The sequence below is a fragment of the Felis catus genome, chromosome C2 (genome assembly GCF_018350175.1).
Source record: "Felis catus isolate Fca126 chromosome C2, F.catus_Fca126_mat1.0, whole genome shotgun sequence".
Taxonomy (NCBI): Eukaryota; Metazoa; Chordata; class Mammalia; order Carnivora; family Felidae; genus Felis; species Felis catus.
Window position 1 is genome coordinate 108,198,296 of NC_058376.1, and position 12,056 is coordinate 108,210,351.

The window sequence follows — 12,056 nt, forward strand, 5'->3', positions numbered from 1 at the left end:
TTTTTGTTTCTTTGTTAAGACTCCATACTTGTGATTTCTACAAAAAGATATATGAAACAGCTTGCTGTTTTCTTACATGTTTGTCAAAAAGGCCAGACTTCTAAGTTCTGTTGAATCATGTAAGTACCAGTTCAAACACCAGTAGATTCATCAGAGGCCAATTCATCTTGCGAAAATTGTTTGCATCCCACAACAGAGAAAGGACCTCTCTTTCATTTGCCTGCCAGTGAGTGATATAGTAGCTTCTGTTATTCTCCAAAAGGCGGTCCTTTTGATCACCACGTTTGGAGCCTTCTGCAAAAATGACCAGAGACAGGGGCGCCTGGGTGGCTCAGTTGGTTAGGCGTCCCACTTCGGCTCAGGTCATGATCTCACAGTTCGTGAGTTCGAGCCCCGCGTCGGGCTCTGTGCTGACAGCTCAGAGCCTGGAGCCTGTTTCAGATTCTCTGTCTCCCTCTCTCTCTGCCCCTTCCCTACTCATGCTGTGTCTCTCTCTGTCTCAAAAATAAATAAACATTAAAAAATAATTTAAAAAAAAATGACCAGAGACGTACACGTGGGGTCAGACAAGATATTTTCATCTTTGCATTCCGTGGAAGTCTCTGACTTTTAGCAGATTTGAGTAGCTTTTCTCCTGTGATGCTATGTGCTTATTTTCTTTTCCCAAAATTTGAACTCTATTTTGGAAATGCTTCTTAGAATGAGGTTGGTGTTTGAAAATCTCCGTGAATCACTTGGTAACAAGTGACCACTAACTTTCTTTGGGGCATCTTGCTAACATTGAATCCTAGGCTAACTGCCATTTCCTTCAGGGCAGGAAAAATACTCTTTCTCTCCAATCCAATTAATTTTAGTACATTAGATGTAAAAGGGTTGCCCAAAAGGATAAAAGCAGGAGCTACTAGTTGTCTCCTGTCAAGTAGGGAAAAGAAAAGGTATTTAACTTACTTTCCACCCCAGTAGAGTTTGGTTGTTATGACCAGGCTGGACCTCCTGTACGTTAGACAAACACACACAGAGAGATATTAAGTAAATTGCTGGTTATTGTACTGAGTTAGGATATTATAGCATCGGAAAGAATTTATCGTACCTCCCATTTAAAAAAAAATTGGTAAAGTGGTAAATCTGTTCATTCGGGTCACTGAAATATGGGGACAAGGGGAAGGTGGTGAGTGGGGATGTGAAGTCAGATCCTAGGCGAAGAGGTTGAAGGGAAGTGACCTATACCTGGAGGGACAGGAGAAGGAGGCTGTGACACAAGCCACCGGTTCAGGGGGGGTGTGGTGAAGAGGGTGAGTGGTAGGCATGGAGGGGCAGAAATGGTAAATGAGAGGGTGAGTGAACTGGCATAAAGGATGGATTGCTTTAGTAGCACCAGCTAATACTTATTTAGCATCTGACATAACGTTGATTGAACGTGAGTTTTCCTGGGGCTAAATCCACCCTCTGCCAAGGACCACGGGCCCTAGTGGCTCTGAGTATTATGCTTTCCAACCATCACATTCACAGGCAGGAACTGATTGCATGGAAATATGAATGATAAAGTAAATTATAATAATCAATAAATAGGGATAAAATTTCTTTGAGTGTCCTATTAAATGGAAATGTTATTTTAGGAAAACAGTGCTAAAATTTTTAACGCAAGGTTTTAACCACTTTACTCCTAAGGGAATGAACTGCGGAAATCTTGTCAGCAAACTAATTGCCTTCTCAAAACCACACACAGGGCAGGAAATGGCAATCGTCTCGTCATGATGGTGGAATAAGAAACATGTCTTGAGACCTACAGCCCTATGATTTAAAATCGGGAGGCAGATCTCAGTATAATTCAGTTTCTCCAAGTATGTAATTCAATTGAACTGGTCTAGGAAAAAAAAATCCTTTGAGATTCAAAGGTTAAGACCGAACTTTGGGACTATTTGAAATAAGGCATTCATAATTCCATCAGCTGTAGAGCTGATGCCCTGGGGCCCGCAGGTATGAGAGCCCCGTAAGATTAATGATAACCAATGGGGAACAAGGGTGACAATTCCGACAGCTTAGCTGCAACAAGAAAAATTTGTAGGGAATGTCAGCAACCCCATCCCACTGAAGTTAATTCCCTGAAAAGTAATTTGAATCACTGTAATGGAAGCTCTACAGATACACGCATCTGGAGATGACACACCGCAGAAGGGCTGATGTACTTTCCGGGTTCATCCATCAACCTCACGATACCTAGTGTAGCGGCAATCTGCCCCGGGGGAGCCAGATCTCTGTTAGCAAACATTTTCACAGCTTCAACAAAAGGCTGGGTGGAATATTATGAAAAATTAATGCAGTCCTCTAGATTATTCAGAGAGGCTGCACACTCCATGCAAATACCATCATGGACTTCTGTTTTCAAAGTTAGGCCTTCTGGAAAACGTTTGGGTGACGCGGGTGTGCACACTAACACGTAGGCTCAAAGAGCAAGAACAGACAGCAACCTGGCAGATGACCAGTGACCATCATGGAGGCATTTCCAGCAACTCTTCTGAGTGGGTGGAGGGACGATAATGTGAGTATTTTATACCGATATAGCACAACTTTCAAAATACTCTGGCATACTTTATCTCACTTTCACAGTACAGCACTTCATGAACAGTTACGCCGTCCATTTTGCGGGTGGGGAAACTGAGACTCAGAGAAGTGAGGTAGCTGGCACAGTGGGCAAGTGGTGGTCCTGGGACTAGAAGCCAAGTATGCCAGTTGAAATTGCTTTTATAGACTCCGTACTAGGATGATACGGTCTATCTTTCCACCAGCCTTGTAGGGGCAGCTGTGTGCTGATTTCAATATTCTGTAGCATGGTGACAGCTTGGGTTTTTATTTGCAAGACTGAAAGGCAGTTTGTAAAAAAAAAAAAAAAAAAAAAAAAAAAAGAGGGGCGCCTGGGTGGCTCAGTCGGTTGAGCGTCCGACTTCGGCTCAGGTCATGATCTCACAGTCCGTGAGTTCAAGCCCCGCGTCAGGCTCCGTGCTGACCGCTCAGAGCCTGGAGCCTGTTTCGGATTCTGTGTCTCCCTCTCTCTCTGACCCTCCCCCGTTCATGCTCTGTCTCTCTCTGTCTCAAAAATAAATAAATGTAAAAAAAAAAAAAATTAAAAAAAAAAAGAAAAAGAAAAAAAACCATGTTAATCCGTTTTCCTGTAGGTGTATAATAGGCTCTGCAAACTGTGGAGAGTGATGGTTAGGTGCCCTCTGGGTGTTGAGGGGAAAGAGCTCCTGCACTGATGTTCCCCTCCTTCCTCAGGTGCTCTGTCAGCCTACACCTCGCTGCAAAGCTCACCAGGGCTGTTAGTGGGCTCATCTCTAGGGTCTCTGTTTTGGGTTGAGTTGTGTCCCCTAAAAAGACATGGTGAAGTCCTAACCCCCAGTAGTACCTCAGAGAGTGAGCTTATTTGGAAATACGATCCTTACAGATGTAATTAGTTAAATTAAGATGAGGTGATGAGGTTATACTGGAGTAGGGTGAGTCCTTAATCCAATACGACTGGTGTCCTTTTAAGAAGATGCACAGACACACATGAGGGGAGGACGCCATCTGATGACGGAGGCAGAGGTTGAGCGCAGGCCCAAGATTGCCCGCAAAAGCCAAAAGCTAGGAAGGGGCAAGGGTTCTATCCAGACTTACAGAAAGAGCAGGACACTGCTCAAACCTTGATGTTGCACTTCTGGCCTAGAGAACTGTGAGAGAACACATGTCTGAAGCCAGCACTTTGTTCCAGGAGCCCTAGGGAAGTGATTTGGGCGGTGATGGACGGACCAGCCTTGTGAGTGGGAAGGTTACTCAGGCAAGGTGGAGGACTGGGCAGGAATATGAAAATTCTTCCATATTTAAGGATGAATATCGTTTTTTCCTAATTCCCTTATAATCCCTGGAGTGGGGGAGGAGGAGAAAGAAGGGAGAGAAAGTAGGTCATCGAACTTCTTTTGTTCACATCTCCATAAACTTCTGGGTCTCCATTTCCACTAAGACTAGAGAGCTGTTGTTTATTTGGCCAATGGCAAATCTGCCAGAGCAGAAGAGGACCCAGACTTGTTCCGTGGTCTTTGCCTGATTCTGTACTCCTGCCGGGGAAGAAGTGGCTGTCATGGTTGACACGCACAGTGAAATGGAGGGGGATTGCCGCCCCACGCCCCACAGAGGCGGCGTTCCTCTTTACCACTGGATACGGACACCATGGAATGGGATGCAACCCCTCAAGGACAGCAGATGAAGCACTTCCCTGAACGCCCAGATAATAGGGCTCCTGGCACACATCAGAGGCGCGGGCTAATTGTGTTCAGATAAGAGAGCTTTGTGGTATTTATCACAAGGACTTCTCTTTTCATCACTTCTTTGCCTCCAGAGTTGTCAATAAGATGAACAGTGAGCATAAGTACATGTATATAATCAGCTCCCTATCAGCTGTCTTTCTTCACCAAATTATCACAAACAGTGGTGAGAAACCATGGAAATACCCCTTTCTTTTATGCATGAGTATCTCATGAACCTCCCCTCCTCTCTGCTCAACCCCATGGTAAGTCATTGTGATCAATGACTAGTCAATACTTACTAAAGCACAAATAATGAACTTGTTAGTATTTATTTCCAAACCACTATAAATCGTTTCTTTACCAAAAATTGACTTTTTTTTTTTTTTGACAGCCTTTTGTTTAGTTGTCATGCAATTTTATTTTTCCTTCTCTGGGACAAAATAATAACAGTCTTTTGAAAGAGAAGTACATGATTATGGTGAATGCATTACCTCCAGCCTTTCTTCTTGATGATGCTCCCCAGAATCACTTCAGCCCTGGAAGGGAAACAGATAATAGCTCAGGATACAATGTCCTGGAAACACAAGAGTCAATCCAAAAACACAAGAGCCATTCGTTGTTTGAACTCTCAGTGCCTACATGTCCTGAAAATAGAAGCTGCTCTCGGCTAGTAGCACAGTTTCCGCTGTTTCTGCTTGTGCCTGCAGAATCCTGCTCCTGGAGCATTCCAGAAGCACCTGCCAAATCCTGACACACTGGCAGGAGACCGCCTGTGGTCCTGATACTAAGAAACAACAGAGTCACTTGGCAGTTCGGTGCTTTTGAACCGCTGATCCCATTTATAAATATCCTGCTTGGCGGAGTCCAGTGGGAGTCAAGGTTACCCTTCTAATTGCTGTGGTTTTCAATTGTGACCAGGGAGGACAATGAGACCTTGTCCTATTTAGATAGAAAATACGGATTCCCCGGAGATCTTGCAGGATGAAAAAACAAACAAACAAACAAACAAACAAACAAACAAAGCAAGCAAACAAAACAAACCATGTGGGTGTTTCGATGTCCCAAAGGCTAGGGCTGCAGATGCAGTGGCCCACATAGAGAATGTCCTGGGTTCTAGTGACAAGTGTTGCCACAGAAGGAAGGTGTAGGGAGAGGTAGAGAAGTGTTCTTCCCGCCCCTACAGTGGGTCATGGAGAGGAACAGTGAAGACATCTCCGCTGTCTTCTCCCCTCCACCTACCTGAGCCAGGACCCAAGGTTAAGGAGACTGAAGTTTTATTGTAGGTCCCTCCCGGTCAGATCAATGTTGTAAGAAGCAGGTGGGCTCTCAGAGGCTTTGTGAATGGGGACATAAATGGAATTAGCACTTTGTTCATTGGGGTCCTATAGATGGGGAATTGTCACTAAACACTGTTTATCTTAGCTGAAAGTTCTGTGTTGGAGTGCCCAGCCTGGCATTAACCATGCTGCGGGGTAGCTATGGAGCATGCTCCAGACAGACATGCAGGGGACGTTACACCAGCGTTCTCTTCCCCAGCCCTCTGTTTCTGACACTGTCTTTTGCAACTTTGCATTTCATAGCGGGAACCTAGCTCAGTTGCACACTGGACAGTCAGTCAGTAATTAACCAGGACTGACTATCAATCATAGTAGAAATACAAACAGGACTTCCCTTTTCCAACCTTAGCAGGATTCAACAAAAGAAGAAAACACTGAGAAAGGCTCAGATGTGGGAAGGAGGAAGGCCTTATCAATTGTATTTCCTCTCTTTGGACTCAACAGAAAACATCAGGGACGTGGGCTCTGAACTTCCCCGATCGTCCTCAAACATAGATCTGCCGTTGAGAAGGAGGAAACCGCGCAAGGACAACACAGATCGGGCAACGATGAACCTGATTCCAGAAGTCCAGCAGTTTGATTGTGCTCCTCGCCTGGAAGAGGGTGCGGGGGAGTGAGGCCTGCGGGGGATTAGGCGCCACAGTCCTGGTAGAAAATGGCAGAGCTGCTCAAACATTTCTGGGAGCTACGTGAGTCAGTCTGTCCGTGTTGGCAGCAGGTGGCCAAGGTGCGCCAGTTCTGTTCTGAGACGTGCTTCTCGCGCCAGGACGTAGAGGGCATGAACCTTGAGGTCTCCCCAAGGGCACATTCCCCACGTGGTGTGACGAGCAGTGAGCCCAGTGTCAGAGCCCGGAACCTGTTCTCAGGCCCATGGGAAGGTTGTAGTTGGTGTGGCTTCTCCAGCAAGGCCCTTTTGCAGTCCTCTCTGTCCTCAGAATGGGGTCTGAAACGCCCTCTCCCAAAATCTACTAAATTTCTTGGCATCTTTGAGGACCCCTCCTTTAATCTCTGATCTACTTGTCATGCTAGGTGGAGGGATGGGCCTGCAGACAGGAAAAGCAGTCCCTGGATCCCTGCAGAGAGGACGTCCCAGTTTCCCTGAAGGGTTGAGTAACTACGAGACGTGGTTATGAAATAGCAAGACTAGCTTTTGAACAACTACACTGGAATCTGCTCCTTTATTTCCTCACTCCTATATCCAACTAATACTTCTTTTAAAAAAAAAATGTTTATTATTTATTTTGGGGGGGAGGGGAAGGGACAGAGGGAGACAGCAAGAGAGAAGGAGAGAGAGAATCCCAAGCAGGCTCTGCACTGTCAGCACAAGGCCCAACACGTGACTTGAACTCACAAACCGTGAGATCATGACCTGAGCCAAATCAAGAGTCGGACACTTAACTGACTAAGCCACCCAGGCATCCCTCCAACTACCATTTCTTGATCTTCACTGCCACCACTCTGGTCCCAGCTGCCTCTGCCCCTCAGTAAGGCTATGGCAATTGTTTGCAGTCCATTCTTCATACAGGGGTCAAGGATAGGAAGGTTTGGGGCGGGGGGGCAGAAGGGGCCAGAGGCAGCCAATATCCCCAGCTCTGGTGAAGGGGCTAGCGGAAGGGAGAAAAGCAACGCCACCAAAGCGTGTGGGAAGGGCAGACCCTTCTCACCAGCGTGACAGCAATGGCCTGGGCAGATTCTTGGTGCCACAAATACCACGTGAGGGACACAAGGAGGCACTGACTCACTTTCCAGCAGCATAGACTTCAGCAGTATCGAAGAGATTAACCCCACTTTCGTAGGCAATTGTCATCAGCCGTTCGGCAACCTGCAAGAGGATGTAAAGGTCAGTCAGAAAAAAACAAATGTTTGCTAAACCTAGGAAGCAAGCCACGTTGAATCCTCTGGTGGTGTTTAAGAACACTGAAATCTCACTCCTTGTTTTTATCAGTCGTAAAACAATGAGAAAAAAAAAAAAAGAAGATTCTACCAGCATATATAGGATAAAAGTATCCTTCCCTCAGACAGAGACTGGGCACTACGGGAGACTTCCTTCAGTGCAGGGATTAGTCAGCCCTCAGGAGCAGCGAGGTAAGGTGGATGGATTTGTGTTGCTCACTCTGCCCGGAAGATCTGGTCTGACAACATTCCCTGTGGCAGCATCATCTCTCTGACAAAGAGGGTCAGTTGTATCACCGGTGACTCCATTTCTCTTCTTCCTCCTTTCTCTCCAAGCTAATGGGTTTTGGCAGTTGGGTGACTCCTGACCTAAAAGCGTGTGCCTTTTTTCCTTGAGGCTTAGAGGACTGCGCTGATGAACCAGAGGCTAGACAGAGTCATGACTGTTGTAAAACTCACGCCACCCACAGCTCAGCAAAACCCCAGCCGCTGTCACAGAGCAACCAGCCAGCTGAACGGCACTGGGTATCCGGGGCCCCCACCCGTCAGCCTGCAGATATACCTCCAAGCATCTCGTTCCTTCCTTTGTGCTGCTGAGTGCAAGGGGCAGGCGTGACAGAAGAGTACAGGCGTCGCTAGAGACAACAGCTTGAGGGAGAGCTAGAGAGGGACAGCAGTGGAAAGGGGACATTTTCCCATTTTGCTGCTAGACTTATGGGCCAACTGAAAAATTACACACCTCACAAATAATTAAAATTGACTTTTCCATTAGGTTTTTGATTGTGGGCTAAGGGTGCTTCATCAGCATTTCCAAGATAAACTGTTTTCCTGTTGTTTTTAAAATCGGCATATCAAGAAAATTATTAGGCTAGCAAAAAAGGGAGTCCATGCCAATCCTTTAGAGTAATAGCAGCAAAAATGTGATTACTGCTTTTAATTTGCTACCATTATGACATTTCTCCAAAGGAGAAATGGAAAGTTAAGGCAAGTATAGTTTTTCCCATCATGACTGCCCTACGTTTAAGAAATTACTGTGCTTGTATCGTATGTTATCCTCGTGTTATGTCACACCACATACTAGCGGATTATTATTGGGAAAGAGGCCTTATATTATCTAGAGAGAAATTTTAAGATAAGATAAGGAATCCTGAATGGAAATTTGGACTAAGTAATGGCTGAAATGTTTCCCAGCCATAAAGTTTAAAGACCTGAATGTGAAAGAATGAAGTCGCTGACTTAACAAAAACTGTTTTCTGGCCTTGAGGGTACCACTTACTGGATAAATGAACGTGGACAAGACCATTTGAGCTCTTTCTATTTCAGCTTTTTCATCTGCAAAATGAGGACAATTCTGTTCAGGACCTCCAGGTAGCCAACAGGCCTCAGTAGAAGTAGACACCTCCCTTCCAACGTGGCATGGCGGGCCTGCAAATAAGTGGTTCCAGGGAAGGTCATGTGACACCTTTGGGCCAATGAGATGCAGGGACAGATATGCTGAGGCTTCTGGCAACATCTTTCCATGTTCTTACAGGGTTTCTAGAAGAACACCTTTTTCCCTAGAGTTGCTGCTCTGAGTAAGGCTTAGAATTTCTGCAGCTGTCTTACTACCTGAGGAGGATGTCGCTATACAAAGGAACACAGGGCCTTCCCAGGGAATCCCTGGGAAATGCAGTGAGGTCACTGATGGAGTCCACCCTAAAGCTTGCCCTATATCTACACTTCTAGTATGAAAATCAAAATACTTTTCCCATACTGGTTGAACCAATTTGACGTGAATTTATTGTTACCTACAACTCAAGAAACCCTAACTAGCTTATAGGTAAGAAAATCTAAGTAAAACCCTGAAAGTTGAGTGCTATAAGGCATTATTATTTACAGGAGTAACATCTCTCCTGGCTTTATGATGAAGCCAAATCATCTTTGGGGGGCACCTCACGGAATTATGGATTGTGGTGTGTGGGTCCTTTTGATAATATCCCTGTCCAGTGGCTATTTAACACACAGGTGGATTCTCCCAGCAATAGGGATGTCATCACCTCCTGAGGCAGGACTCATGGTTGTGTCACTCAGCACATCACAACGTGGTCATTCTGGGATTCAAAATTTGTACCTGCTTTGTGCTGAGCTCACGTGAAGCAGAGAGAAGGCAGAAAAATCGGGAAGGTGTATTTATTGCTATTGGTCTGCATTTTTCCCACATGGAAATGGCTGAGCTCAGGCAAGTCAGCTGCTGGTGGGACTGTGGTCTCCCTGTACCTTCCTGTCTTCTCCTTGCTGGCATTCTCTCTGCAGGGACCTGAGGAAAGTCACAGCTCTTCTTTGGAAGGACACTAGCCATTTGTCTGGTCTGCATCTGAGGTGAGGGCCTGTGCAGCCATTCATGATAGTGTTATTGTGCGGTTTTTAGAACGGTAATTTTGAAATGATGTATTTCAGAGCCCAGCCTAGCACACTCTGACCTGGGCAAGCTGGGCTCGTGGCAGCAGAGAGCAGATGCTGTAAAGGGGAGGGCAAACGTGAAAGGGGAAATGGTGCCCTTAACGGTTGGCCCCTCTGCTCCTAAAGCCAAGATATTTTTGTCTGTTTCTCCTCTCAGTACTGTAACAGGAAGGAGAAAGTGCTGCACGTGCTGGATACGGTGGACTATTAATTTGAGATCCCCCTCCCTCCCTGTCACCTACTTTCTATGTGACTTGAGCCTGTGGCCACTGTGTCGATATTTGTGGACTTGCCTCTGTGCTCCACACACCCTACCTGATGCCAGTCAGAGGGCCCCATAATGAACCCGGTGATGGCCACCCAGATCCTCCTTCAGAACAGAAGGACTTCTCCCCCTCACTGCTAGGAGTGTTGCCATCAGATGGCCTGCAGCTGTCGGTTCTCTCTGGAAATTGCACTTGGCTAAGCACGGTTGCCTAGCCCAAGGTGAGACCTGCTTCCCCGGGCGGCCTCTCTCCGATGACTGGTCAAACAAAGGATACAAATGCTCAGTCCTCTTGTCCCAACCTGGGACAACTTTGCAGGGCCATCTCAGCGTTGGGGCTCCCCATGGGGTCAGGTGTGGTCATTGTTGAGACCGCATCATGGCCCAACTTTCTAATAATGGTTCTGTATGCTAATCCCCAGTGCAGTCTGCCTTCCAAAGCATCCTCCCCGGGACAACCTCTCTGTGGCGACCTAGGCGCAATACTGGGGACATGCATTCAGACAGAGGAGAATGTGCAGATAAGACTCTGCCCCTCCCCGCCCCGAATCTGTTAAAAAAACACTGGTGACCTTGGGAGCTGTAGAAAAGACCCTCTGTTTCCCCGAGCTTCTCCTTAGGAACGATAGTAAGAACTACCTTTATAAAGAGCTGGTTCGGGGCCAGGTACCAGGCTGAACACTTCACAGGTATCGTCTCATTAATCTTAATCACAATCCTGCTGAGTAGGGGCTCTCCCCTGCATTTTATGGATGTGGCAACTGTTAGTAAATGTTAGTAAATCTGGTGGCAGAGTGGGATGGATCCCACTGAGCGTATCCACTCAGACATGCTATCCCAGACTCCTCAGTGGTGCGCAGGCAGCCAACAAAGGATCAGGGGGACTTGAGGACAGTGTCCTTGGGGGGTTATTGCTGTTCAAGGCCTGCATGACTCACTTGTGCCAAAAAGACATTCCTTAAACGCGGTGATAAGAATATCACTTTGGTAAGCCCTGTTTTGAACGTACAAACCAAGATTTAAAGGACTTTTACAGTAAATAAACTATTACAGCTGCCATTATTGGGTGTCTGCTACCTACGAGTCAAAGGGCTATATAAACATCTCATATGTGGAACATGGTTAGTCCTTTCAACAAACCTCCAATGTAAACTTTATCATCCCACTTTACATCAGAGGGACTGAGGCTCAGAGAGGTTAGATTAACTTGTCCAAGCCAGGGTGACCAACTGTCTTTTTTTGTCCAGGACTGAGACATCCCATGCTAATAAGGCAAAGTTCCTGCAAACCAGAGCCAGTTGGTCATGGTAGGTGGAGCTAAAACACACACACACGCACACACCCCAGCAATGAAATCTTTCCATAAAGCTACTAAATATTAATTCCAAATTGGTTTGTTCTCTAACAATCGAACCTGCACATATAATAGATTGACAGCCTCAAGGGCTATTAATAGTCTAAATGTGAAGAATACAAGGAGATAAAACTGAAAATAATCTTTGATTCAGTCTTAACCACTTCCCGTGATTGAAACATTATCCTTATAAAATGCCAGGACCCCAGGAAGAAGACTCCCACTGTACAGCTTTACATTTTCTTTGATCAGCAATATGGAAGCCAAAAGTAACTTACCTCATCTGAAATTTGACCTCCAAATGTCACCCATGTTCCTAGAAAATAAATATTTGCACATTATTTATGATCATTTTTCTCTTTAAAAATTGTTTATTTACTTACTTATTTATTTTAAGAGAGACAGAGAGAACGACTGGGGGAGTGGCAGGGAGAGAGAGGAGGAGCGAGAGAATCCCAAGCGGGCTCCACATCGTCAGCACGGAGCCC

The 12,056-nt window shown here is 45.9% G+C and overlaps 1 protein-coding gene and 1 long non-coding RNA gene across 8 annotated transcripts in view; one reads left to right on the forward strand and one right to left on the reverse strand.

Annotated features, from left to right (window-relative positions):
- KCNAB1 (potassium voltage-gated channel subfamily A regulatory beta subunit 1) overlaps positions 1-12,056 on the reverse strand; it is a 419,709-nt gene that overhangs the window by 74,870 nt on the left and 332,783 nt on the right. For 6 of the 7 annotated variants that reach the window (XM_019810530.3, XM_019810528.3, XM_011286073.4 and 3 more), the window contains exons 3-6: positions 11,847-11,884; positions 7,360-7,439; positions 4,772-4,816; positions 949-993 (exon numbers count right to left, since the gene is read on the reverse strand). In XM_019810530.3, the coding sequence (XP_019666089.1) occupies positions 949-993; positions 4,772-4,816; positions 7,360-7,439; positions 11,847-11,884 (208 nt within the window). Of the gene's footprint in view, positions 1-948; positions 994-4,771; positions 4,817-7,359; positions 7,440-8,786; positions 8,919-11,846; positions 11,885-12,056 lie in introns of those variants that run through there. The other variant, XM_045037402.1, reaches the window with a different exon arrangement.
- Positions 8,920-12,018, forward strand: LOC123380081. The gene is made up of 3 exons (XR_006585370.1): positions 8,920-9,868; positions 11,462-11,521; positions 11,966-12,018. It is a non-coding gene; the product is annotated as an uncharacterized LOC123380081 (long non-coding RNA).